The sequence below is a fragment of the Chondrus crispus genome, genomic scaffold (genome assembly GCF_000350225.1).
Source record: "Chondrus crispus Stackhouse genomic scaffold, scaffold_306, whole genome shotgun sequence".
NCBI classification, from domain to species: Eukaryota; Rhodophyta; class Florideophyceae; order Gigartinales; family Gigartinaceae; genus Chondrus; species Chondrus crispus.
The window spans coordinates 2962-28946 of record NW_005179191.1 but is presented as its reverse complement, the minus strand read 5'-3'; the positions used below and the strand labels follow the sequence as shown (position 1 = coordinate 28946).

The window sequence follows — 25985 nt, the reverse complement described above, 5'->3', positions numbered from 1 at the left end:
GGGTCAACACGTGTACGCGTGTGCCCCTGGGATGAAGCGCAACACGCGAAATATACTGAGGCCGCACCGCCAGCTTGTGTTGAAAATTTCGCAAGAAAACATTTTCGCGGGAAACATTTTTGGGCAATTTTTTTGGGGAATTTAATCGAGAGCATAGGGCAGTCGCTGGAGCGTGCGCGGACAAAAACGCCTCTGTGTCCGTCCGTCCGCGTCATGTGCGGTGACTACAGTACGACGCGTGCGGCGCGCGTCTGTGAAACCATCATGTCTCTAAACTGCGCAAGTACGGTTTGGATTTTGTAACGAGATGCATCCGCCCGCACTGCCCCACTGCGTGCTCGTGCCGCTGCGCTCCTACATCACGCGCGGCCCCTCTTCGAGCGTCCTCAGCTCGCTCTGCGTGCCGCCGACTACGCGTGGGCTATTCGATTACTTCCTGTCCCCCCCCCCGAAACTATTTTCGCGAAGCACAACGAGCTGTTTGGCATCGACGCCGATACCTACCGCGCTGACCCATCAGACGGACCACGCAACCGAACACCGAGGAGGACATCCTCCTCGAGGACGTCATCAGATGCAGCGACGCTCCGACGCACCCAACGTCGCACAATTGCACGCCTTTGGCCCCTACACGACGCGCTGCCACACCACAAACGCGCAATTCCCCTGACCGACACCGTTGACCGTCAACCGCCGGAGGGCGACTGCGTCGTCACCACAATCCCCTACGTCTCGCCCAATCTCCCGTCACCGTGCTGGCCGCGGCCCAGAGCCGATCCGCTGCCAACAAGAGAGAGGAGAGGTCACTGGAAAGGACAGTGATTGCCGCACGGGTGGTTTGGGGAAACGAAACGCCGACGAGACGAACGTTGTCGAAGACCGCGACGCGTGACGCAGCGTCGAACCCCCTTAGCAGCGGAACCCGTGACAAGACGGAGAAGGGCCAGAAAACTGAACCGTCGAGACCGTACATAACACTGTGCGAGGATTCGGGAATCGCGCCGACGGTAAAACGGCTATCGTGGAGAAGGGAGCTCCGTCCGACGCGTAACCCACCTGCGAAAACAAAACGAGCGGGTCGCCATCGCCGCGGATGGGGGAAGAGTGTATGGCAATACGAGGATGCTGGGACTGTCATAAAATAACGCACGGACGAGGCGACGGGCATTGCGAGGAATGCGGTGGGAAAACGTGCGGTATCCGGGGCACCCCGACAATCGCGTACGAGTTCGGGACGAGTACATGGAACGGATCGGTGACGCCTTCGCGCAACGGAAAGCGGGACGCACGACTGCACGGGCACGGCTGTCGAATCGGCAAGGCAGGGGGGAGTGAGCAAAGAAGGACATAACTGGTCAGGCAACGGAGCCCCTTCTCACGCCACCCTGGACGAAGATAGAAAGCGAGGATCAGAGGGGAAGGAGACGGAAGGATTACGAGAAGTCTTCACGGACTAGAGACAGGACGGAGGCGCCGACGGAAGCACCAAGACAGTCCCTCTCAATGTGGCTCGATGGTAACAAGAGGAGCTGGGGAGGACGTTGGCGAAGTGGATTGGCTACGGTGTCAAGGAAAACAGGGGAAGCACGTCGGGAAGGAAAATCACCAGAGTAAGGGAGGAGTGATCAGCACGCGCGCGAATGAGCACGGGGCGAGACGCCGAGAATACCCCCCACAGAGCGGAGTCGAGGTAAGGAGCGGACGGGACCGTATGGAGGACGCGGTTAGACATGGCTCACGCTCTACAAGCACCTGTGGACGCGGACGTCCCCGCTTAAGGGGGGGGGGGGCCGTGTAGTATAACCCCCCCTCGGGCTTTATTTTAGATTAGATCAACTCAGAATCGGATCGGTTACTGTAGGGATCGATGCTCTACAGTACCACCACGTGTACCCCCAAGTACAGGGGCACGTGTACACGTGTACACGCGGAACGAAGAGCGCGCACACACGTGTACTGTCGGCCCCGGTGGCTGACAGTATTACAGTGTCGACCGACCGCTACAGTACGTCGCTACAGTACATCGGTACTGTACTATTATGATAGGTTATCATGTACATTAAATATGGAGCGGACCGGCGGCGGTGGAGGAGGACAAGCACGGACTTGTCACCCACCGACCGTCAAGGTCCGACTTCCCGCTTATTCGAAGGTAGCGCTCGCTAACTATCTTAGAGCGGCACCGAGCGCGGGTTGAGGACGCGCGTGGTACGCCCAAGAGCCGGCTCCGCCTCCGCCCGTCGGTACTGGATCGTTACCCAGTACCGCGCCGGGGCGTCGAGGCGTCGAACCGCTCGCGCGTACCGGCGTCCTCCCCGTTCCCGCTCTACCACGCTACCCGGGCCCGCTGCCCGGTGCCGTTAGCTGGTGTCCCGCTTCACCCCCGTCTTCCCGATCGACAAGGGTCTCGGTCGAACTGCGCATACACCCCTATCGCTGGGGGTGTTTATGCTACAGACATGTTGCATCACAACCCCACAGTGGAAGGCTTACTCGACGGCATTCGACAGCTCTTCCAAACTTGCGCCCAGTTTTCCCTCCGACTCCATCCTGTCAAGAGTATTCTCTTTGCAAAGAATATCAAGTGGTGCGGCCGCATTTTATCAGCCGAAGGCGTCCGCCACGACCCCTGACAGCTCGACGGCCTCATTAGAATGGAGCCCCCGACCACCGGAGCACACTTGCAACAGTTTCTATGTGCCATGCAGTGGGTCAAGACAGGCATCCCCGATTTCACCAACCTGGTCGAACCTCTACATAAACTGATGGAACTTGTCTACAGCAAAGCTGGGAAGCGCACGAAACGAGCGGTTGCTACTGTATCACTTGACAGAATGGGATGGTGTGCACCGGAGGCCCGTGTTTTCGAAAAATGCAAGGAGGCTTTGGCCCATATAGTCACTCGGGCCCACCGCGATGAGCAACAGCGTCTTTGTCTCTACACAGACGCATCTGACACCTCCTGGTCCGGCATCGTTACTCAGGTTCCTCGAGAGGATCTTCCCCTCGTTCACAAACACCAACGTCACAGCCCACCCGCCTTCTGCTCGGGCAAGTTCAACACCACCCAATTGGCATGGTCCACACTCAAGAAGGAAGGGTATGCCATTATGGCAACTGTGGAGAGAATGCACTGGCTTGCAGCAACTGCCGCAGGTTTTGACCTCTATACTGACCATAACAACCTAGTTTTCATCTTCGACCCACTGTCGCTCATCCCTGACCTCAGCCAATCTTCCACGCGTAAGGTTTTACGCTGGGCTGTGCGTTTGAGCGCCTATTCGTACACGTGCTTGCATATCAGCGGATTGGACAACGTCTGGGCCGACATGTTAACTCGCTGGTGTGCGCCCAAGGCTGTTCGTCGACTAATTCAGATTCCAGTTCTCCCCAGTACCGCTTCCGACGATTTCTGCTGGCCTTCCCTGGAAGAAATAACTCGGCATCAGGCCCAACACTCCGACGCTCGCCCGAAAAACCTCGCGCTCCTCGATGGCATATGGAAAACCCCTTCTGGGTCCATTTGGATCCCAGACCCGTCGGAAACACTCCAGCTCAGACTCTGTATCATAGCACACACTGGACCTGCAGGACATCGCGGTAAGCAAACCACAGCGAAAACCGTCAGCGACAGCTACCATTGGACGACACTCACGAAGGACGTCCATACCTTCACCGATGCGTGCATCCATTGCATCTCAACCACAGGCGGACAGAAGGTACCACGACCGTTCGGACCCGCGCTACACGGCACTGGACCTAACGACCTTTTGCAATTCGACTATATCGAAATAGGACCGAGCCATGCAGGATTGAAATACGTTCTAATGATGCGAGACGATCACTCTGACTACAAGTGGTTCTTCGCCACACCGGACACAACCGCCGACAACGCAGCGCTCTCGATCGTCGATTGGTGCGCCGCATTTAATGTCCCGCATGGTCTCATGTCCGACGGACCGACACACTTCCGAAACGAGACCGTCCGAAAATCACGAAGAGTCTTCGTGTGCCGCATCATTTTACTTTACCGTACACGCCCTGGAGCAACGGTGCAGTAGAGCGTCTTAGCAAAGAACTCATACGGACCTTTCGTGCCCTCACGTCCGAGTACCAAATGGATTTCAAGGAATGGCCAGATCTTCTCCCAGTCATTCAAAGCATCCTCAACAACACGCCTTCCCCACATCGCCAAAACATCGCACCCATCACGGCCTTCCTCGGAATGAAACCCACCCCACCCATATCCGCATTTCTCAGGACGGCTACAGCTAAATCGGTTACTGTACGCGAAGCAAATCTTGAACAGTGCACAAACATGACCGATCTGCAACGTCAAATGGCGGACTTGCACCCTTTCGTCCACAATACGTTGCAGCATAACAGGCAGAAGTCAAGAGAAAGAGCTTCAAAAGGAACATTGCCCGGTTTCGAGAAAGGCGACTTTGTTCTGGTTGCCAGAGAACATTTCACAGCTGGAGAAAAACTCGCCCTACGCTGGCGAGGACCACGTCGCATTGTCCAGGCATTGTCCGATTACGTGTATCAAGTCGAAGACCTTCGCACCGGTTCTCTTCAAGACGTGCATGGATCTAGACTTAAATTCTACCACGACACTTCGCTGGACACCGAAGCCATAATGTCTCACGTTATCTCCTCGGAAACCGGCATGATCGTTCAACGACTTCTAAAGTTAGTCGAGGACCAAGACACGCTACTGGTCCAGGTCCGTCGGAAAGGTCTAGATAAGGCTGACGACACCTTGGAACCGTTAACGCAAATCTACAACAACGTCCCCCAGATGCTTCAGAAACTTTTACGTCGCTCGAGCACTCCACCGCACCTCGCGCAGAAAGCGAAACAGGAACTCGGTCTTTGAAGAAAGGGAGTGTAGTGAATGGAACCCATTCACTTCGGTACACACTCACCCACCCAGGCCAGCATCATACATGCTTAGGTAGCATACCATTTTAGGTAGGTTTTGTTCGACCCCTTTTTGGGACAGAATTGGTGTACTTAAGACACCAATCTGTGCCCCTTCCGTAAATCGGAGGCATCGAGCCTCACAACTCTCACCAACCTTTGCGCCTTCGCAACCGGCAAGCGCACAGCCGGACACACGGCAAGGCTACTCCGCCAATGCGGCAGTGATATCGTACGTAGTAAATCGGTTGTTCTGGTGACTTTCCGTCCCACCCCTCGCCTCGCTGCTCAGCTGCAGCTACCATTCGTATGCGGAGACCTCATAAACCGCATCCCTGACGCGAACCACCAGAAGCAGGGGTGCCTTCACGCTGGCCATGTAAGCATTCGCAGTCCCGCACTGCCGCATGTGCACAGCACACACTCCTCCCGCACTGGACTACCAGAGGCCTCCGGAGCCTCTGGCAGTCAGCTGACGACCGTGGCTACTTGATCAAGTGGGAGCTCGCGAATAGCCCTATCGCGGATCATACCGCGCCTGTGGATGGCGCAAATGGGTCTATAGGTACGGAGGTAGTGGAAGAGGCTCATGACCAGGATGATGGCGACTGGGAGGAGGGTACGGTTCTAGATCACAGTCATGCTGGGCCGTCAAGCGCCCCAATTTTCAAATAAAAGGCAGCTCGGTCTATCAACAGAATAAAAGAACAGACAAAGACGGCCGGAAGATACTGGTGACGAGCATGCAGAGCTTTCTTTACTTGTTGGCAATGGAGTAAACAAACGCCCCATTTCGATTCCTACGATTGCCGCTTTCCACAAAGTCCCAGTGAGCAATAGGCTGAGAGCTAGACAGATTTGGACTTATCCGAGGTCCCATTACCTGCCACACAATTTCCGCTGCCCTTCAAAGTCTCAAGCATGAGGCGAAACTTTTCAAGCTCTATGCGTGTTGCCTTGTTTCTCTCCGCTCTTTGCTCATCTCGTTCCACCTCCCTTTCCCGCTTCCCCTCTTCGAATCTTTCGCGATCCAGCTGGAGCTTTTGATCTTCTAACGCATGGCGACGGGCACCAGAACGTTCAAGGGAAGCTGTGAAATCGGCTGCCTCGATGTCAACATAGTCTCTTCCTGATTGTTTCCTCGCTCTTTTTCAGAACGCTCATCACCATCGCAGCTTTTATCTCCCTCACTAACAACTACTGCACCGTTTTCCTGGCTTTTGGATTTTCGTCGCTGAGTCGCTCGCTGCCTAATGCAGGCACCTAGTCTTTCTTTCTTCTCTTCTTCCTCCGAATGCTTTCTTCTCGTTTCCATCTTTGTTTTCACGAGATCATCTCGTGCCTCCTTCATGGAACCAAGAAGTTTGTCCATTTCCCCGACCTCACCACCAATACCACTCATTCTAGATTCCATTTTGTCCATTTGATCAAACCTATCTTGTAAGCGTTTATATCGGTCTTGAGCAGACTTCCAAGTAACTAAAACCGATATTTTTTTTGGTGCTGTTTGCCTTTGAGGCGGCCAACTCATATCGTTCTCTTGTTTCGCCGTTTGGTGCGATGTGAGCTTTGGCGGAAAGCACTTGGCGTACTAAAATTAGGTCCTCTGCAGGAGAGAATCTCGACCGCCTTCCAGATCGAGGAGTAGAAGCAGAAGTCACAACTTTTCCGATGCGATTCTGACGGCATTTATTCTATCTCATCAACAATTCGAGAACAAAGAGGAGCCTCTCCTGAATCTTGAGTAGGTGATCTTTCTGATGGAATGGGAGACGGACGAAAGGGAATCATTTGCAAGAGTGAAGGCCGGTGTTGAGCCACATGAGCAGATGGTATGCGGTAGAGAGGATAACATGCGTCAATTTTTCTATGTAGGTGTTTCTTTCGCGCCAAACATATTTCTCATGCCGCTTCACTAACAGTGCACATTTCAGCAATTTCAGTCACATCGATGCACATAATTCCGCAATATGTGTTACAATTGCAACGTGTATCAGAAATTTGTCTCACGTTTGTCAGAATTCCGTTTGCGTAAATTCCCTATTTAGTTGTGTTATACAGGCTTTGTTGTGTTTGTGTTATTAGCAGTGTGCTTTGTCCCCAAATATATGTATTTGAGCCTCCTTTACATAGTGCCATCCCCAATAGTGCCATAGCTAGAGGTATGTCACGCTATAGCACTATATCGTAGGAGGCACTGTACATGCTTTCAAGAGCAACGAATTAAACTGGTTCTTGAACGAACAACGAGTGTTTATAAATAAAGTCAGGGGCAGAAATAGTAGCAATTACTGCTGCATCATTTTATGGTAGGACTACATCCAGGCAGGCTCGCAAGACCCGAATGTATGCGCGAAGATCTTACTCGCACTTCGTTACGTGTTGATTATGTGTTTTCCGGTCTTTCTGCGAGCCGTTCGAGACGGCAACAGAAGGTATACAGAGGCATCAGAAGTACACTACAGTGTACTTTTCGGGACTTTAGTCCGTGCAGCACGGCGAAAAATTCAAGACTTCGACGGCCTCTTGTGCCATGTCGTAGGATCCGATCAGCCTGCTTTGAAGTTCTAACGGTTTTGTGCCGTGTGAAGGACAGCCTAAACCGTTAAGGTGGAAAATCGTTTCGAAACAGGGGAACTACAGTCATCCCTTGATTGAAGGAACCTTGTGTAAGAAATTCCTTGTTAAAAGACGTTCGAGGGCGTCCACCATGCCCGTGGTATCATTTTTGACCGTACAAGAGCCATTACTTCAATCTCTTGATGTAAGGAAAATTCAGTATAAATCCGATTCCAGAAGGCGTCATGCAAATGCCTTTAATGTCACATTTACACTTTCAATAAGGAATCTAAGACAGACCCGGATCTGGGTCCTGACACTATGGCTCAAACATAGTCTCAGTCAAAAATGCTTCATAATCAAGACCGTAGCTCGATCATTTCCCACCCCGACGATCCACTCCAGCGCAATGAAGCGAAACACTCTCACCTACGCACAGAAACACGTTATTCATCAAAAAATTTCGAAACGTCGCAAGTCTGGTCACAATCTCATCCTCGACGAGGTCTCTAAGTGGGCGAAAACAGAGCTCAGGCTGTCTTTTCTCCCTTCGAAGCCCGTGTTGTCTCGTCTGAGTCGCAGTGGGAACTTACAGCCAGGAAACAATGCTCAGATGATGCGGCAGCATTCGCCTGCTCAACCCGAGCTCGAAAAACAACTCGCTGCAGGGGTCAACGATCTCAACATGCAAGGTCACTGTGTGTCTGGAGATATGATACGCGAAAAGGGAAAGCGGTTGCTGCAGGATATTTGCACGGATCTCGGCGAAAATGGTCCACGCTTGAAGTTCACTGCAGGCTGGTTGTGGAACTTCCAGCGTCGATGGAATTTGAAGGCTCAGAAACTTCATGGAGAAGCTGGTGATGCTGATGGCGAGGCAATTGCACAAGCACTTCCAGATATCCGTAATTTGTGTCATGAGTACAGGCCAGAGGATGTTTGGAATGCAGACAAGACCGGCCGCAATTATTCGATGGCGCCCGATCGCAGTATATCAACGTTTTCAAGGTCAGGGCACAAGAAGCAAAAGAAGCGGGTAACATTATTGGTGTGCTGCAACAGTACGGGATCCGAGAAATTTCCTCTTTTTATTATTGGTTCTGCCCGTCGGCCGCGATGCTTTCAAAAGAGAACCGGAGAGCAACTTGGATTCGACTACGGTCATAACAAGAAGGCATGGATGACCATGGCTCTGTTTTTTGAGTGGCTAAAACGCTTTGACACGTATATATCTAAGGCCTCTGGCCGTACCGCTCTCCTCCTCGATAATTTTTCTGGTCATGGGACAAAAGCAAAATTACTTGATGTTGCATCGGTTCGAGTAGAGTTCTTGCCGCCAAATACAACTTCAAAACTGCAACCACTGGATGCGGGCATTATTTGCTCTCTAAAAAGGTGATATAGATCTGCGCAGTACAACCGAGCTTTGGATTCTCTCGAGGAAGAAGCCGAGGATATTTACAATATATCACAACTTACGGCAATGCGATATCTCGACAGAATCTGGAAAGAACTACCTGGCCCAATCTTTGCAAATTGTTGGCGATCGACTGGACTGATTGGTACTAACGTAAGCAAGCTGCAAGCGACAGATGCCGACAATGAGATTTCCGAAGAATGCACGGAGCTCGAAGCGGTTATCAGCGATTTAGTGCACAGCCGAGATTGGATGTCAGTACGCAATTCATTGAACTCTGATGACATGGACATTGGGCAGGGATTCGAGCATGGAGATATGGTTGATAGTGTAGTTATGGCTGTCACTGAGCAGGGCCGTGGGGTTGGGGGTCGATGTGAATCGGATGAGGAGTATGAGGCAGGGCCATTCATCACCTGTGAGGCGAAACTGAAATCTATCGCCCTTCTACTGCGCGCGAATGAGTCCAGGACCGAGATCGATTTGGAACTACACCGACGTCTGCGTTCATTGCGCAGGGAGATTCAGCGTGAGCGTGCTGCAGGCTTACGTCAAGCTATTTCCGAAAATAAATTTTTGCTCTGTCAAAGGAATTCCTTAGGACAATGAATCCAATCATGTCCACCAGCCGATTCCTTCTATCAAGGGATGACTGTACAGTGCTTCAATGGACTTGGACACTGTACCTTCGGTAGTGTACTTTTCAGAGCCACAGTAGGGATATGAAAAGGGGCAACATGAGAGGCGACAATGCATACTGTACGTGTTTTCCGCCAACCTTGCAGTTGTAACTGTGTTGCTGAAAGGACTTTATAATTTAGACATTACAGTACTGTATGCTGGAGAGAGTCAGAATAATATTGAAATATTATTTGAGCAACTATAGAAATGGTAGAAATGTTTGAAATTGGGGATCAGCGTAATTTCAAACATTTCTAGCATTTTGTGATGTGGTGTTATGTGTGATGTTTATGTGTGATGTTTATGTGTGATGTTGACACATGGCACGGTACCGCCAATAATTATAGCTGCACCCCACAAATATGCATTGCTGGTAAAGGAATCTTACTTTGCATAAAAAATGCTTTGTCCTTGACGCATTCCTGCACGCCGAGTCCAAAACAATGCTCAGACTTTGAAACGCATCAATAGTTTGGAAGATATGCATCAAAAACCATTTATGGGGTGACAGTAATTATAGAGTACAGTGCTTCTAAACAACCATATCTCTGGTTCAGCACTTCGTGGGACCACTTTTGGCCATCGCACAGTCAAAGCAACGCTTCTGCATGCTCCCTACTAACCTATCCAACGTCGCAGTGTTGATATTTTCCCAGCAGTCCATTATACATTCGAGTAGCTCATCGATATTATTAAACTGCCTTTCATGTGCGTACACTTTCCTTGCCAAGATCCCCAAAAGGTTTTCTATAGGGTTGAGGTCAGGGGACTTGGCAGGCCAGTCCATAAAGGGCACTTCCACCTCTTCAAACCATTCGTAAACGCGATTAGCACAGTGTACAGCTGCACCATCTTACAGAAACGTCCAGCTAGGACCGAGCTCTTGATCAACAGAAGGAAGGAGATTGGTCTCGAGAGTCTGAATATACTTGAGCGCATTCTGCTTCCCTTCTAAAACGACCAAGTCACACTTCTTTTTCCCAGAAAACGCACCCCAAACCATCACCGGATCACCCCCTTGCTGCCGCTTTGAAAAAACCTTTCTATTCTTTCGTAAGTCATGCGAATAAAACGCGAAGCCGTCTGGTCCGTCGAGATTAAACTTCTTCTCGTCAGACCAGACTACATTTGCCCAATCACCAGGCGTCCAGGTCACCTTATCTCGAGCCCAACTTTCTCCCGCGATTTTGTGGCGCGGAAGCATCATTCGTGCGCGTGCCATGCGCATATACCGAAGGGTGGGAGTGCTGCTGAGTATTGCACGCGCGCGGCTGGACTCAACAGGGAGCTGGAGTGTCTTGACAAGTTCTGTTGATGTCAATTCTCCCTTGTGCGTCTCTCGGATCAGCGCCCTTTTTGCCTGCGCAGACAGCGTAGGCTTCCTCCCGATCCTTTTTTGTTCCGTAGAGCTCGGAGGCTTTCAAGTAGTTAGCTACTACTTTTGCGGACCTGCCTAGATGCTTGGCGATGCGGCGTATCGACCACTGAGCATCATGCAGGCCCGCAATTTTTCCTTTTTCTTCAGCCGTTATGGATTTACCGCGCGGCATAATTGGGGGGTCTGTTGGGTACTTTTTTACACGGAAGGCTGCTTGTGTTGAAGCGTATTGTATTGGGCTTTTAACGCGCTAAAGAACGCGGCAAGGATTCTTTCGGTTGCCGAGTTCTTAGCGCGAGAATGTACTGTACTCTATACTTAATGTCACCCCATGAATACACATGTATTAATATCTGCAAAAGTATTTATGCTTTGCAAAATCTGATTGCAGATTCGGACTCAGCACGCATTGTTTTATCAAGAATGTTGTTGTTTTTTATGCAACGTGTGCTGCGTGCCACAGCACGGCACAACTTGGGGGTGCGGCTATAAATAATGGCGGTACTGTATGTGTGCCACACACACAAATAGTGCACGAGCAGGGGGATCCGGCGAATAAAGCAGATGTAAATCCAAGATGTGTTGAGTATTGCGCAGGCTGGTTGGCATGTGTAGATACACGTGTGAGATGTACACAACGTGTTATAAGAATGGGCAAGAACAAGGTGTGTGGCGAGGAAGACTGGTGCAAGTGCCAGCACTTTGGTGGTGTTTCCTGTCTCACCCTTGTGCTGAAAGTGAATGGGTCGGGGATTTTGTCAGCGAAATGACATTGGCATTACAGTTGTCAAAAAAGAGATCATTCGGGGTGACGAAATATGGGACAAGGGGGAGGAAGGGTGTGATGAACTGGAGCGCAAATTAGGGCGTACTGCAATGCATCTATTGCACTACGCCCTAATTGTCCATTTCTACTGCACCTACTGCATCTAGTAGGTGCAGTAGAAATGGACAATTGGTTGTTCTTCGCGGGCAGCCTGTTGGTTGGAATAGGAGGCCGCCTCCTACGCGTACAGTATATCGCGGGTTGATAGAAATGTACATAGATTTGTTTTGTTTTTCAATGAGGAAAATTGGGGGGGAAAGCGGAAAGCAATACGGCGGTGTTAACATCATGGACATGATCATGTGATGTTAATGATAATGTTAACATGACATGGTGGGGTGATTCTCGGGCTTGCTATCTCTCTTACAGTGCATTACGGTTCTGCGTCTGTTTTGTTGGCGCCGGGCCCACAGTAATTTACAGTGATGATGATGATGATAATTTGATTAGGTGTATGACAAGTAGGCGGTAATTTGATTAGGTGTATGACAAAGTAGGCGGTGTCGATTAGGGGATTAGGAGTTTTAGTCCAGTGCGCAGAAATAGAAAAGAGGACAGCACGCCGCCCATCCGGGGCCTGCCCACTGGGCCATTCCCGAAAAGCATGCCAAACCGCCCCCGCGCACAGTCGCCGAGCCCCCCCGCTTCGAACTCCAACACAACGGACACCTCATCTCATGATCATGCAATTATTTACAGTATTTAATTATTAGAGACGCCTTGCAACTGTCTTACAGCCCGCTTCCTACAGTACACTATACTGTAGGAAGCGGGCTGTACTGTATGTGGTTACATCCAGACGACAGTACAGCACACCGCAGTAATAAGACATAGCCAAGAGGGCAAACCGTAGTCGCGACCCAATAAAGTATCCGACGGCCACCCGCTCCCTCGGGGATCGGGGGGTATCAGAGTTCACGGAACCACACTGTAGAAGGAGACCCAGTACGGAAGTTACAATGCAATCCCACCAGCGGCCATCGCACAGCTCGTCGCCTGCGGAAAGGCAGCCCCGGCACATGCCGGGCCTGTACTGTTGGACATATACCGTGCAGCTCAGCTCCAGAGGTGCGCGCGTTGCCTAGAGCAGCGCGGGAGTCCCTCTCGGCCCGGGCGCACGGATTTCCGCCGCGCATTCGCGCCGCGCCGCGCCACGACGAGCAACGGGGCGGGGGGGGGGGGGGGGGGGGGGGGGGTTGGTGACGTCAGCGCGCGAGCCTTTCTGCGACGCGGGGGCCGCCAGCGCGGAGGTGCGCACCGCGTGCGAAGGTGTTCATCATAGCGGTCCCTACAGTCGGACCCGACTTTGCCCCCCACGGGCCCAGCTGGTGTTGCGCAGGTAGGGATCTCTCACAGCGCGGGCGATTTCTCGCGGGCGCAACGGACGGCCGCGCGCGCGACAACAATGCAAGCGGCGCGCACCCGCGCGACAGCGCGCCCTGCGCTGTAAACGAGGTGTCGCGCTGCCCCGCTTTCTCGGCCCCAAAAACGAGCCCGGAATATGCCCCCGCACGCCGCACGCCGCCCTTCCCCGCCACGCCGGGCCCCGCCAGCGTCACCGAAATCCTACCCCCCGCACAGCGATGCACCTGCTCCACGTACCGCCCACGCCCCGACCCTCGCTTTGCCGCCAACCGCTGTATAAAAGCCCGCCCTCTTCCCTCCGTACCCCCCCTCCCAATCCACCCTTCCACGCCTACGACACACCGCCCCCCCCACCGTTTACCAACCCCCCTCCCCCCCCCCCCTCCACACCTCGCAATGAAGTTCTCCACCATCGCCGTCCTCGCGCTCCTCTTCGCCGCCGTGGCGCTCCCCGCCCGCGCGTTCCCCGCCGTCGACCTGACCGTGCTGAACCGCCAACCCGGGTCGAGCCCGTCCGCGGAGCCGTCCGTGAGCCCGGAAATGAGCCCGGAAATGAGCCCAGACATGAGCCCCGAGGAGAGCCCCGAGGACGACGACGACGTGTGCGTGTCCGAGTCGTACCTGCTGTCGATCGGCCACTCGCGCCGCGACTTCGTGCACGCGGACGCCCCCATCGCGTCCGTGCTCTGCCCCGCCGACCGCGCCGTGCCGTGCGCTACCAAGCACCACATGCTCCGCGTCGACGGCCGCGCCCTCAGCTACGAGCAGTACTGCGAGACCGTCGCATGCTCCTCCCGCATCGAGAAGGTCAACTCCGTCTACTCCCACATCTGGCAGGAGCGTGACCTCGGCTCCGTCCACCTCACCATGTTCGACGCCCGCTACCACGAGCTCCCGCAAAAGGCCCTCCATATGGCCATGAGCGCCTCGCGCGCCGTGTTGCGCTCGGAGTAGACTAGCCCGTGGTGCCTGTCGCACGCCCACTCACACTTCTTTCCTGCCAGTCGAGGCCTTTTGCTCAATGGGCGCTCGCGGCGCGAGCGTTTCCGGACCGCGCCGCCTGCCGTGGCGGCAGCCGGGCTGAGAGTCGCAATCCCCCGCTGCCGCGCCGTATGCAACGTCGCTAGTTGTGCTTGTAGGTTGTGGTCTCGTGATATATCAAGAGCCTTTTTTTGTCTTGTTGAATGCCCGCCCTGTAAACTTCGAATATTATCTTGCGCGCCACTTTTGCCATACATTGCGCGCGCGCCGCGCGCACCTCCCGGCCTTCCACACGCATACACACACACGAGATGTTGAGGAGCAGGACGTGTCCGATGTTAGGCATCTCGCACGGATACGGGAGTCTCGGGGGGGGGGGGGGGGGGTGGGGCAGTTTGAGCGCGATAATGCGCCATTTGGCGGGAGGCAACAATGCTCGGCTGTACTGTCAGGCGGTTGCAGGAGGGCGAATGTTTCCCGGGGATGTGCGTTTTAGCGTCGCTCGAAAACTGTATCGGTGGCTCTCGTGTGTTTACCGACGGGAATATCACTGTAAGGACGTTGCGACGATTTCCACTGTAAGACTTGGCGACGGCTGCGGCGCAGCATAAACTACGTAGATGTCAGGTGGCGCAGCCGCTGCGCCACCTGACATCTACGTAGTTTATTCATAGAATACTGCACTTGTTCATTGCGTGCACCCTTCGAAGGGTACCTCGTTGACAGGAACACGACTGCCATCACACTGCTCCGCTCATGGCACTGAGCCCCGCTCCTTCCGGTTTGTGAGTACGGCTTGTTTCTGGTGATGTTCGTGCTGGCTGTTCGTGGGACCGAATGCCCCGGTCGTGCCGATTCTTTTCATTGCGACTGCTACTCTTACGACTGCACAACTTTGCCTCCACCGCCCTCTTCACTGAAAAATCCCCGTAAAGCCTACGAATACCGATTTGAGAAAAGGAAAACCACCACATTCAAACAAACAAAACTTCTTCGTTTTTACAGCTATTATTCTGCTACATACTTATCGTCAACACTCTGTCGCCTGCTTTGACAACCAAGCTGCTACATCCTCCTCCGTTTCTGCCCGTGCCCTCTTGGCCAGTACTGCCCAGTATCCACTCTCTCAACCCTTCCTACCCCTAGCAGCCCCACCCAACCCTTTCTGCCAACACGGTTTCGCCCACGTAGCAAACCAAGGCGCTATGCTGTTGTCGCCCTCCCCCCGACCCATCTCCGCCGCCCCCGCCTCATCCCGCCTCTCAAACTCCCAAGGAGTCTCCAGCTCCCCAGAGCTCATCTCCTCATCCGACACGCAAACAAACACCTCATCTTCACTCTCCTCCCCCGTCCCATGCTTTGTGCACTTCTCCACCACCGCCCTCGTCACCGCAGAGGACCCCTTCCCCATCCCTCGGTAGCCCCGCTGCCGAGGAGGTGGGAAAAGTTCTATCAGTTTCTCGTACAACGCCACCGCATCCTGCTGCTCCTCCACCGAGCACAGTCTGCAGGGCCCTTCCCTCCCGCGCGCCGCGCTCTCATCACCCGAGCACGCCGCCGAGTCGCCGGCGCTGCTGTCCGAGAATGCCCACGGGAAGATGCGTCCCTGCCTGCACTGCGACCGCACCAGCTCCGGGCTGAATGCCCCGCTGTCGAAGTCCCCGGGCTTGGTCGTCCGCCGGGAGGGGCGCCCGCCGTGGAGGAAGGAGACCCAAATAGAGCGCACAGATGTGGAAAGCTGGCGCCCGAGCTTTCGGAAGGCGCGCGGTAGACGGAAGAGAGACCGCGGATGCTTGTAGCCGTGGGGACGCGCGTAGAAGGGGGGGTCCCGGGCTAGCGGACAGCCTTCGCTCGATTTGAGCACGTCCCAGTTGAAAGAGGAGATTGTCATGGTTTTCGTCAGAGAATACGGGCTTCAGGTGCGAGTTGTGATTATCTTGCGCAAGTCGTGGATGAGCTGCTTGCAACGCGCAGTTTGAAAACTTGGTTGGAGAACAGATGAAGTTGGTTGAGGACGAGGGTGCATTTGAGGATGTCGGATACCCTGCATGATTTGTTGTATTTATGTGGAGAGCTGCTTTTATTCTAAGAATCGAGGTGAGAGTCGATATTCATCGCAGAAGGAGAGACGGACGAGGAGCAAAAGAGAGGTCTTCTCTCAAACATGATTGCAAGAGGAGAGTTGGTAGAAGTCTGTTCTGGGGCTGCTTCGGTGGATGTACTGTACAGCTTTGTCATGCGCAGTGTGTATTCGCCGTCATGTTTCTGTCTTTCATTTTTTCTTACTCTTCGCCAGAGTTTGGGTTGGTGTTTTTATTTCTCCGGGGCACGGATTACGGAGATCAGGGAAAAATGTGTAGAGCGGAGTGAGATGTGCCAGAGATACGTAAGATGCGATACATCCCCCGCTACAAACTGGGATCATTCTCTATAGGATCGGTCTTGACATTAACAAACGAACACACACACATCAAGTGAAGGAGAGAACGCGGTGCCTGCATCATTCAAGATGCCCAAGCATATCGCAGGACTATAGAACGAAGAGTGACTGATTTTGCGTGTGCTACTGAGTACAGTTTACGGATTCAAAAGGTGTGTGAGCTTTTTCACATTGCAACATCAACCTCGCAAGAATTTCTCAGTCCGACAGCCTTTCAACTACATGTTCAAACAACCAAGTATATTCTTTATCTAATATCACAGCATATTGTGATGTGTATCCCATATGTCTTTTCCACACCGCGCGCCATCAATCATCAATCTTTTAAACGCGGCGCGTTGACCCCGCCATACCCTGAACCGTTTCCGTGCTGGTGGGGCAAGCTCATAGGTTGGCCTTCCCGGGATGAGGGGAGCGCCACTTCGTAGAAGGGGAGCCTCGGAAGCCTTTCGTCGATGCGCATCCAATAGCGGCCCGGCCCTGAGCGGCGAAACAAGAGTAGCAACTCCAGACGCGAGAGGTAGCTGAGACGCGAGAGGTAGCTGCGTCGCATGTCTCGGTAATGCGCCGGAGCCAGGAGTTCTAGGGGAGGTTTTCACGGCCTCCCCACTTCGTCTCTGTCCGACCACATTCCAATCCATCCGCTCAAGTGGCGGGGCTCTAATTCGTCTCGCTGCCCGATGCTTGACAGCTGCGACAGTATCTGCGGAGGTACAAGCGACTCCGCCACTCGGCTCGATCCTGTCTTCGATGTCTTCGGCAACAAATGGCCTCGCAAGGCGTAGCGCGGACGGTTTCTGCCAAGACATAGGGGGGCGCGTTGTGAAAACCGGCAGTAAGGGGTCCTTCAGCTGCACTCCAGACACATTTGAAGGAGCTGGCCGATGTGGAGTCTGGACATCGTCACCGCCCATCGCCGCATCTGAGGGTAGATCTGAACGTTGATCTGAATGTTGATCTTCACTCTCCAAAACGGTCCCATACCCGGAGAAATTCTGTGATGCCGGGCTCGTCACAGAAGAGAAGGCCTTGCAAAGGCCTGTATTGGACGGCGGTCCACATGGGGGGCTGAGTTCGACCACAGTAGTGTACAAGGCCAGGGCTTCACGCTGCCCCGCTTGGGAGCAGAGACGACATTTCTTGCTCTCCCGAAAGTCCCAGCTCTCGTCTGACGAACAGGAGACCGAGTCCACGTCTGTGCTGTCTGTGCTATCTGTGAACGGTAACGGGCGGATGCGGCCCTGGCTGCAGTACGAGCGAGTGAGCACTGGACTAGCAGAGCCACTTCTGCAGCGCTGGACTGTGGGGTTTGCGGTGCGGCAGAAGGGGTGACCGGCATTGCGGATCGAGCGCCAAACACAGCTGACGGCAGTGGAGAGGGAGCGCCCGACTTTTCCAATAGCGGTGGGGATGGTAGGCCTAGAGCGCGGCAAATCTGTTTGAGATGCGGGGCTATCTGGGAGGGACGGAGCTGAGGACCGGTCTGCAGTGGCGGGGGACACTTCTGAGTGAGAAGAAGGGTTAGACATGAGAAACTGCTTCAAGGTACGTACGTTTGGTGTTTGTAACGATCGTTTCGCGCTGATGGCAGATGAGTTAATGACGGCACGCAGTTGGTAAAGTGCAGGTGGTTGAGGTTGGTCGAGGTTGGCGGTGCATCCGGGGAAGGGACAGTCAAGGGCATCAAGCCTGTGTGCTTTATGGGCGCGAAGAGCGTCATTGAACCTGAGAGCCGAATTGAGAGTTGAACTTCACCGTAGAGCGAAAGACGGACAGTGAGCAAAAGACAGGTCATCATTCAAGCTTAATTGAAAGAGGAGCACAGAGTTTCCCTTATTCTGTTCTAGCGATACCTCGGTGACTGTAGGCGTTTGTCTGTAATGTGAACTGTGCTGCCGCCGTCACTGCAGACTCCGTCCCTCAACTGTTTTTCTTGCTGTTCGTGGGAAGTTCTGGCTGTTTTTTTCCTCCCCTTGAGGTACAGACGACAGAGATTGCAGGCCAAAATAGAGGTAGAAATGAGCTGTGTAAGAGATGCGCGAGATGTAACTTATCTATCAGCACAAAGTGGGATCGTTCTGGGTAGGACCAGTTGTGAGATAAACCTATGAACACACATCAATTAAAGGTACTGCATTTAGAGCATTGCACAAACGTCGTTCAAGATACCCGCACATATTATAGGAAGTTGTAACATTCTCCAGAGAGTTAATCCTGACGATGAACATACGGACACACATCAATTGAAGGTACTGTATTTAGAATACCGCACATTCCTGGTTCAAGATACTCGCACATATTGCAGGAAATTGTAAAGAAGAGCAGGCGTTGTTCGTGCGGTGTTGAAAAAAGTTCATGGATTCGACGTATATGGGCAGCTTTTTCACATGCTAATAATGATCTTGCAAGAACTTCTCGGTCAGATAACCTTTCATCCAAATGTAGTTGATGCGCTTTTGCAGCGTGTTTAACCTCGTTCACAAAGAGAACTAACGAGTAATGTAAAACGCTGAATGTGTGGAACAATAGATTTACCGAAAGTTGATCGAGCGACTCGACGTAGGCTCGGTGCATTCAACAGGACGTCAAGATCACGACTTTGTTTCTTGTTTATTCCATTGCTGTATGTTTCTTGTGACTTTGTTTCTTGTTTCTTCCATAACTGTATGTTCCTTGTGACTTTGTTTCTTGTTTGTTTCTTCCATTACCGTATGTTCCTTGTGACTTTGCTTGTTTCTTGTGACTTGTAAATGAAACGATTGATCTAAACTATGTGGCTCGCCTCCCCATCACAGTGCCACCCCCGCCCTTCCCCTCCTTTCCAATGCACGCCTCCATCACCCCTTTCATTGCCGCCTCTGACATCCCCACCTTTTCCTTGCCCGGCTCCTTCACCCCTTTCACTGCCGACCTCTGACATCCCCACCACTTCCTTGCACGGCCCTCCGCCCCCTTTCTGTGCCGACCCCGACCACCTCTTACCCACTATCCATTCACGACACCACCGCCCCTTTCCTTGCCGACCTCTGACATCCCCACCATTTCCTATCTCGGCCCCACCGCCCCTTTCATTGCCGACCACAACCGACCCCACCTTTTTCTTGCCTGCACACCTCCAGAACCGACAGTGCGCAGCCCATTTCAGTTTATATCCTCTTGCGAATCCGAGACAGCTTGTCCCCGACACCTCTCCCCGCTGCACCCGCCACATGCATCCAAATTGAACGCTTGACAGCCGCAATTTCATGTCACGCGCTCGGCCCGTCGTCTGTCGCCACCATATCGACAAATGACAGGCCGACGATTTGACACGCATGCCTTTCCCTTTCCCTTGTCCGTCCTAACAGTTGCAGCAACACGAGCATCGAAAGAGGGCAGAGAACGGTTTGCCGAGGTAGCGGGGAGGGGGCGGGGAGATGGCGGAGAGGTGGCGGAGGGGTACACGTGTAGCAGAGAGTCGCAAGTGATGGGATGTCGGCAGAATAATGTCGCCGAAATTTGATGAGCTCAGCGCAGTGGCGCGTTGGGGTTGCAACGTAGTGTGCGTGTACGTCCCACGTACACGTGTATCCTTGACACACGTGTGTACATGATACACGTGTTTAGGAGAAGGTACTGTTCTACTAACGCCTTTAGAGATTATTCATCATCGTATTCAGAGAGACCAGTTATACTGAAGAGAGAGATGGTACCTACGTCTCACAGTAGAGTTCAGCATCATGAAAAGTTTGTATGGAGCAGCCGATACGCCAAGATCTAATACTGTAGAGTAATAGAGTGCTCAGAGCAACAATACAAAACATAACAAAGATAAGTCAGCAGATAGACAGCAAGTAGACAGTCTACAGACAGCATTTCGGTTGCTGTTTCTGATTTACTTGAGTACGCTTCACACAATCACTGTGCCATGCAGAGGGGGTATCATCAACAAAAACCAGGCCTCTACCACTTTCTTCACCACCAGATACCCTCGAAGCGTACAAACAGTCAAGACAGGGAAACGTAAAATGGAAAGACGGGAAGGGGGATGAGCGTATCAAACAATCAAGCATGTTCTTTATCTACTAGCACTGTACAATGTCACACGTATCCCATATATGTCTTCTCCACACCGCACGCCATCAATCGTCAATCATCTAAAAAGCGGCGCATTGGCCACGCCATATCCTGAACCGTTTCTGTGCTGGTGGGCCAGGCTCATAGGTTGGCATTCCCGGGATGAGCGAAGCATCACTTCTTGGTATGTGTGCTTAAACATCCCGGTGCTGGTTAGCAGCTTCATGATGCCCCGCTGCAAGCTTATTAATAACCTGTGAGCTCACCTCGTAAAACCTCCCCATCGCCACGGCATACTCCCGACTCTTGATGTAAACTTGCTCAATACTGTCGTACCGATCCTCCAAAATCTTGAGGACTCCCTTCATCCGATGTGAGCTTTGCTCTAAAAAGGTTCGCATTGCGCACTGACATCCCTTGTTGCCGTCTTTGTTACCAGCGTTACCACAGCAACACTTGCCCTCTTTCCCATCCAACAGCCCGCGCATGCGCATCACTTCTAATTCTAGATACGCGCACGCACTGATCAAAGTGCGAGCCTCATTGCGATCCCTTCTACCCGAGAAGAGTTCAAACGCGGTGCCAGCGGGCGGCGTGAACGGCCTTGGCATGTCCATGCTCTCCATGTGCGGCACCATCCAGCGCTGCCCGTTTCTCCTCCGAATGATCTTCTTCCTTTCCACCTGTTTGGCTGCCTTCTCCGGCACGGACACACTCTTGGCTCTAGCGGCTGTGGTGCGCCGCGGGCGGTCTGTCGCCGAGATGCTCAGTGCATGCTCCCTAGTCATGCGCGGGGGAACTTTGGCATTGGCTTCCTTGAGCGGTGCCGGCGTGGGGGCCGGCCCCGGGATGGACGAGAGGGTCTTGAGGGCGGGCTGCGTGGGTAGCTCGTGCTCAGAGGTGGCTGAGGAGAGGGCCCTCTCCGCAGAATTTGCGGTGGCGTTCGACACCGGGGAGCCGGCGTCTTCTGTGGGGGCGCTTCTCTGCCACTCGGGCTTGCCGCGGACGACGGCGACGGGTGCAGAAGGCGATCCGGAGCCGACGGGGGTGGGGGTGGGAGATGTGGTCTCGAAGAACGGGATGGAGCGCTCGGCGGGCTCGCCGACGGCGAACGTGACCGCGCGGGCTTTGACAGGAATAGTCGGGATGGGCGGAAATCGATTCCTGGGATGGTTTTCCGGATTGTTGATTCCGGGAGGGGCAGAAATCGATTGCTCGTCGGTGATGCCAATTACCGACAGCGAGCGGATGGGACCCTGCTCGTAATCTGATGGAGCGAGCGCCGACTTGCTAGAGCCCTTTGTGAGGCTCGTGGTTTCAACAGGAGGCTTGGAGGTGCAGCGGAACGGGCGGCCGGCTTTGCGGACCAAGCGCCAGGCTCCACCGACGGCAGTAGAGAGAGAGCGCCGAATTTTTGCGAGGCGGCTGCGGGTGGAAGGGGGCGAGCGGGGTAGGTGTCGTTGAGAGGCAGGACTCTCTGTCCTCTCTGTAACGGTCGGAACTGGAGACGGATCTTCGGTGGCGGGAGACACCTCGGAGTGGGGAGAAAAGTTAGACATAGAAAATGGTTCTCAGGTTGCTTACCTCCAGAGCTTGTTACGAACTTTTCGCATTCGTAGCGGACGAGCAGTTGGTAAAGGGTAGTTGGAGCGAAACTGAGGTTGGTTGAGGTTTGCGGTGCATCCGGGAGAGCGCAGTTAGATACACCCGGGTCTATTTGTTTGTATTCAAGTGAAGAGCTGCATCGTTCTACGATGAATTGTGAATCGCAGTTTGCGATGCAGCTCTGGAGAGCTGCGATTCACAATTCATCGCAGAACGAAAGACGGACAGTGTGCGCATGGGGATTCGAAAAACGTCATCTTCAATATCTTCATCATCTTCAAGAATGAGTGGGATGCATGTTTTCTGGTTTAGGGGTGCATCGGTGCTTTGCCGTGGTCGCATGTGTCTGTCGGTAGACGTGAATAGAGATTCTACCGTCAGTGTCGAATCTTCACAAGTTTTGTTGTTGGTGTTGGTGGGATTTTGAGTTTTGAGGTTGTATTTTATTTGCTACACACAGAGGACGGAGATGACGGGCCAAGATGGAGGGAGGCGTAAGATGTGCAAGACAATATATATAATTACAAACTGGGACCTTTCTTCGGAGAGTTGATCCTGACATGAACATACGTGCCCACATCAATTGAAGGTACTGTATTTAGAATGCCGCACATTCATGGTTCAACATACTCGCACGTATTACAGGAAATTGTAAAGAAGAGCAAGCGTTGTTCGTGCGGTATTGAAAAAAGTTCATGGCTCCGACGTATATGGGCAGCTTTTTCACATGCCAATTACGATCTTGCAAGAACTTCTCAGTCAGACAACCTTTCATCCAAATGTAGCTCATGTGCCTTTGGTGTGTGTTGTGTGTGTGTTTATCCTCGGCCAGAAGAGAAGAAACGAGTAGATCACAAGCCTGGCCACGCCTGACAATAGCGCACTTGTTTACACAGAAAAGACAGAACTGTACGACCCAGATATGTGATCATGTTTGCTGGTTTGAAGCATGCACAGTTGTGCTTGTCGTTTTCTATGGACGAGCACCAGCACTGGAGTAAACAGGGTCGAAACAAGTAAACTCTGGAATCTGCACGAAAAGGGGTGGCTGCCACCCAGCATCAGCATGTCGCTCGTTGTCCGTGACCCCACCGCCATCCGACGCATTGTATCACGTTGGGCGTCGAGACGTGATTCTCATCCATTCCGAGTGTCTTCCGCCCGCGATCCCGGTTTCCGACCTCTCCAAAAGTGACGTCATTGGGCGCCATACGCTTTGATTCAAGCGATTCAACCAATTAAATGCATGCAATTTTTGCATGCTATCTTTGCAGTCCGCTTCCTCCGATTCCACGTCGATGCCTGTCAAAAGAATGGGACGCACTTGGTGTATGCTGTAATAGAAACGGCATTACAGAAGTCCCAGGCCGAATGTTTCGAGTTGGGAGATCAAAGGTCGTGGCCTTTCTGTTAGTTTAGGTAGAATGGAGACACTGTCAGTCACCCTTTTCCGCAATGCGATGGTCAGCTAACTACAGAGCGAATTGCGAGAGCTGGAGAGAGAGGAGGGGCCAGGACGAACACCAGTAAACAATTGTTGCATTTTGCATCTCTTGGCGGCGCTCTCCCGTGCGAGCAGCCGCATCACTCGTCTTCACTCGTCCCGAGCTCCGGAAGGAACGGCACAGGCTCCAGCGCGCCTGGTGCCAGGGACATCAAAGCAAGGACAACTCAATTCACAGGAGTTTTCCGACAATGCCACGAATTCCCTTGGTCCCATTGCTTGCTGTCGTCGTCGACGTCCGAACCCTTGGTTCGCTTTGCGCACTCAAACAGCATCAGCAGCAAGCGCTTCCCTGTACCCAAACAAACAGTTACAAACATTTCCCAACGAATCCTTCGCGATCTCGACACTCAAAAAGTCTTCGCCCCAAGCTGCCCCTCTTTCACGCTCTACAGTCTTCTCTAACTCCCCGCGACACCGCCTTCCGAAGCAGCGTTTTCACCGCCGTCGCTTGCTCGCTGCCTGTCTTGACACATACCGCTTTAGACTCCTCTGTAGCATCTGTCCCGGTTCTCTCCCTCCGTTAACGCCATGTAGATTTTCGGCCCGTCATCTCTCGTCGGCAGCGCATCTGACAGAGGCTGAGGGGAATCGTGGGGACGCAGTGCAGTCTTGTTTTCAGCGAAGCGTATTTCATATTCGCCTGAAACAAACATGCAGATCCTCTCCGGCAGATCAGCTTGTGTTGCGTGCTGGCAGAAAGCCCTGTCATGGAGGGGCTCATCGTGCTCATTTCCAACCGGCTTATGCTGCGGCATAGGCGGTTCCCTGGCCGAGGATCTCTCAATATCCTCGGACGTCGATAAGCATTTCAATCATCGCCAGCGCTTCGCTCTGTCGCACCGCTTCTTGGTTGTCAACGGGAGCTGCCTCACCAGTGACGTTCGAAACGTCACTGGTGAGGCGGCTCCCATCTGGCGATGTAGGAAATGGTAGGACGGGCTTCGGGGGAGGGGGGGAGCTCGGTGTCGCGGGCAGTGGGAGACGGAGAAAGCAAACAGAGGCACGAGCTTTTCGCGCTACAATGTTCTAGTCCGTTGGGGGACGGCGGCATGCATTCATCTCAAGTGTCTTGTGATCGCCCATCCACAAACGGCGCCAGTGGATAACGTGTACACGTGTACCCCACCACCTTCGTCAACCTGTATTCCCGAATCCACCCTTCCCGAATCCACCCTTCCCGAATCCACCCTTCCCAACCCGCACCCTCCTCAGCAGCGTCTTCATGAACTCCTCCGTCCTCGTCCGCGCCCCCACCTCCGAACCTCCGCGCCTCACCGGTGACGACAGCCGCACCACCCTCCCCGCCTCCCCGTCTCCTTGCAGGCCAGCTCCGCTCTTCGTGATCCACCACCCCTTCGACCACCTCTTCAGCAGCACCCCCGCAGCCGTAGTCGAAGAATTGATAACAAAGGCAATGCGCTCGCATTGTGCACAAGTTCTGTGTGCTTCACCAATGTCACTATTCTGCTTGAACGCTCGCCTCAATCCAATACACACCACACAGGTTAAGCAACCAAAACATTGGAACACTAATCGATTGTCATGAGAGCCATATGCACACACGTTGCACACGTACAACAGCGATCAACTCACCACGATCGCCGCCGGCCTACGGATCACTAGCATCCCTACATAAGGTAGATAGGCACGCGACCCCAGGTAAACCTAGGCATCGATCTTGCATCACATCGATTAATGCAAGAGAGGCTAGCCCGTACACAAGCAACAGCTCACCAAGGGACGCCTTCGCCTTTGAATACACCTCTCTAGATGCGCCGCACAGACATCCATTGTCAACAAGCACGAAAGCACGCCACGCTAAAACCAGAAGTAGTCCTTCATCGCAACAACGAACAGGCCATCGCCTCCGCCTTTCCCGTGCCGCCGTACTCCCACGCCAACTCGTACAGTCATACAGTACCCAAGCATGCAATACAAGCATACAGTACAAGCGTGCAACAGTATGATCCCATTCCACGTCATACTGTACTAAGGGTACAGAACTGCACGAGCTTTGATCTCAACTGCATGAAGATGCAATCGAGAAATTGCGTTCTTCTCGGGAAAACTGACGAAAGGGACGGGCGCATTCAACAATCAAACCTGTTCTTTATCTACTTTGTGGTATCAAATGATTTCTTCTATCACAACCGTTTCTATCACCGTTATATGCTCGTTTGGGCTCGTAACAGACCACAGCACTGTAGAGTAGTCGTCTTCCCCCCTGTTCATGTTTGCAATTCCTGG

At 53.1% G+C, this 25985-nt stretch overlaps 4 protein-coding genes; all 4 read left to right on the top strand.

The window, feature by feature from the left end:
- Positions 1–13367: 13367 nt before the first annotated feature.
- CHC_T00005652001 (hypothetical protein) lies at positions 13368–14366 on the top strand. XM_005717196.1 is given in 2 exon segments: positions 13368–13994; positions 13995–14366. The coding sequence occupies 1 exon segment, from the start codon at positions 13368–13370 to the stop codon at positions 13992–13994; it is 627 nt and encodes a 208-aa protein (XP_005717253.1). The 3' UTR covers positions 13995–14366.
- Positions 14367–16194: 1828 nt separating this feature from the next.
- Positions 16195–16500, top strand: CHC_T00005651001 (hypothetical protein). Its single transcript, XM_005717195.1, has one exon. The coding sequence runs from the start codon at positions 16195–16197 to the stop codon at positions 16498–16500; it is 306 nt and encodes a 101-aa protein (XP_005717252.1).
- Positions 16501–20597: 4097 nt separating this feature from the next.
- Positions 20598–20741, top strand: CHC_T00005650001 (hypothetical protein). Its single transcript, XM_005717194.1, has one exon. The coding sequence runs from the start codon at positions 20598–20600 to the stop codon at positions 20739–20741; it is 144 nt and encodes a 47-aa protein (XP_005717251.1).
- A 3648-nt stretch (positions 20742–24389) lies between these two features.
- On the top strand, positions 24390–24671 carry CHC_T00005649001 (hypothetical protein). Its single transcript, XM_005717193.1, has one exon. The coding sequence runs from the start codon at positions 24390–24392 to the stop codon at positions 24669–24671; it is 282 nt and encodes a 93-aa protein (XP_005717250.1).
- The last annotated feature ends 1314 nt before the right edge of the window (positions 24672–25985 follow it).

Bases quoted from the DNA above. Each gene is read 5' to 3' on its own strand.
- CHC_T00005652001 (XM_005717196.1), top strand. From the start codon at position 13,368: ATGCACCTGCTCCACGTACCGCCCACGCCCCGACCCTCGCTTTGCCGC.
- CHC_T00005651001 (XM_005717195.1), top strand. From the start codon at position 16,195: ATGTGGAGAGCTGCTTTTATTCTAAGAATCGAGGTGAGAGTCGATATT.
- CHC_T00005650001 (XM_005717194.1), top strand. From the start codon at position 20,598: ATGAGCGTATCAAACAATCAAGCATGTTCTTTATCTACTAGCACTGTA.
- CHC_T00005649001 (XM_005717193.1), top strand. From the start codon at position 24,390: ATGCAGATCCTCTCCGGCAGATCAGCTTGTGTTGCGTGCTGGCAGAAA.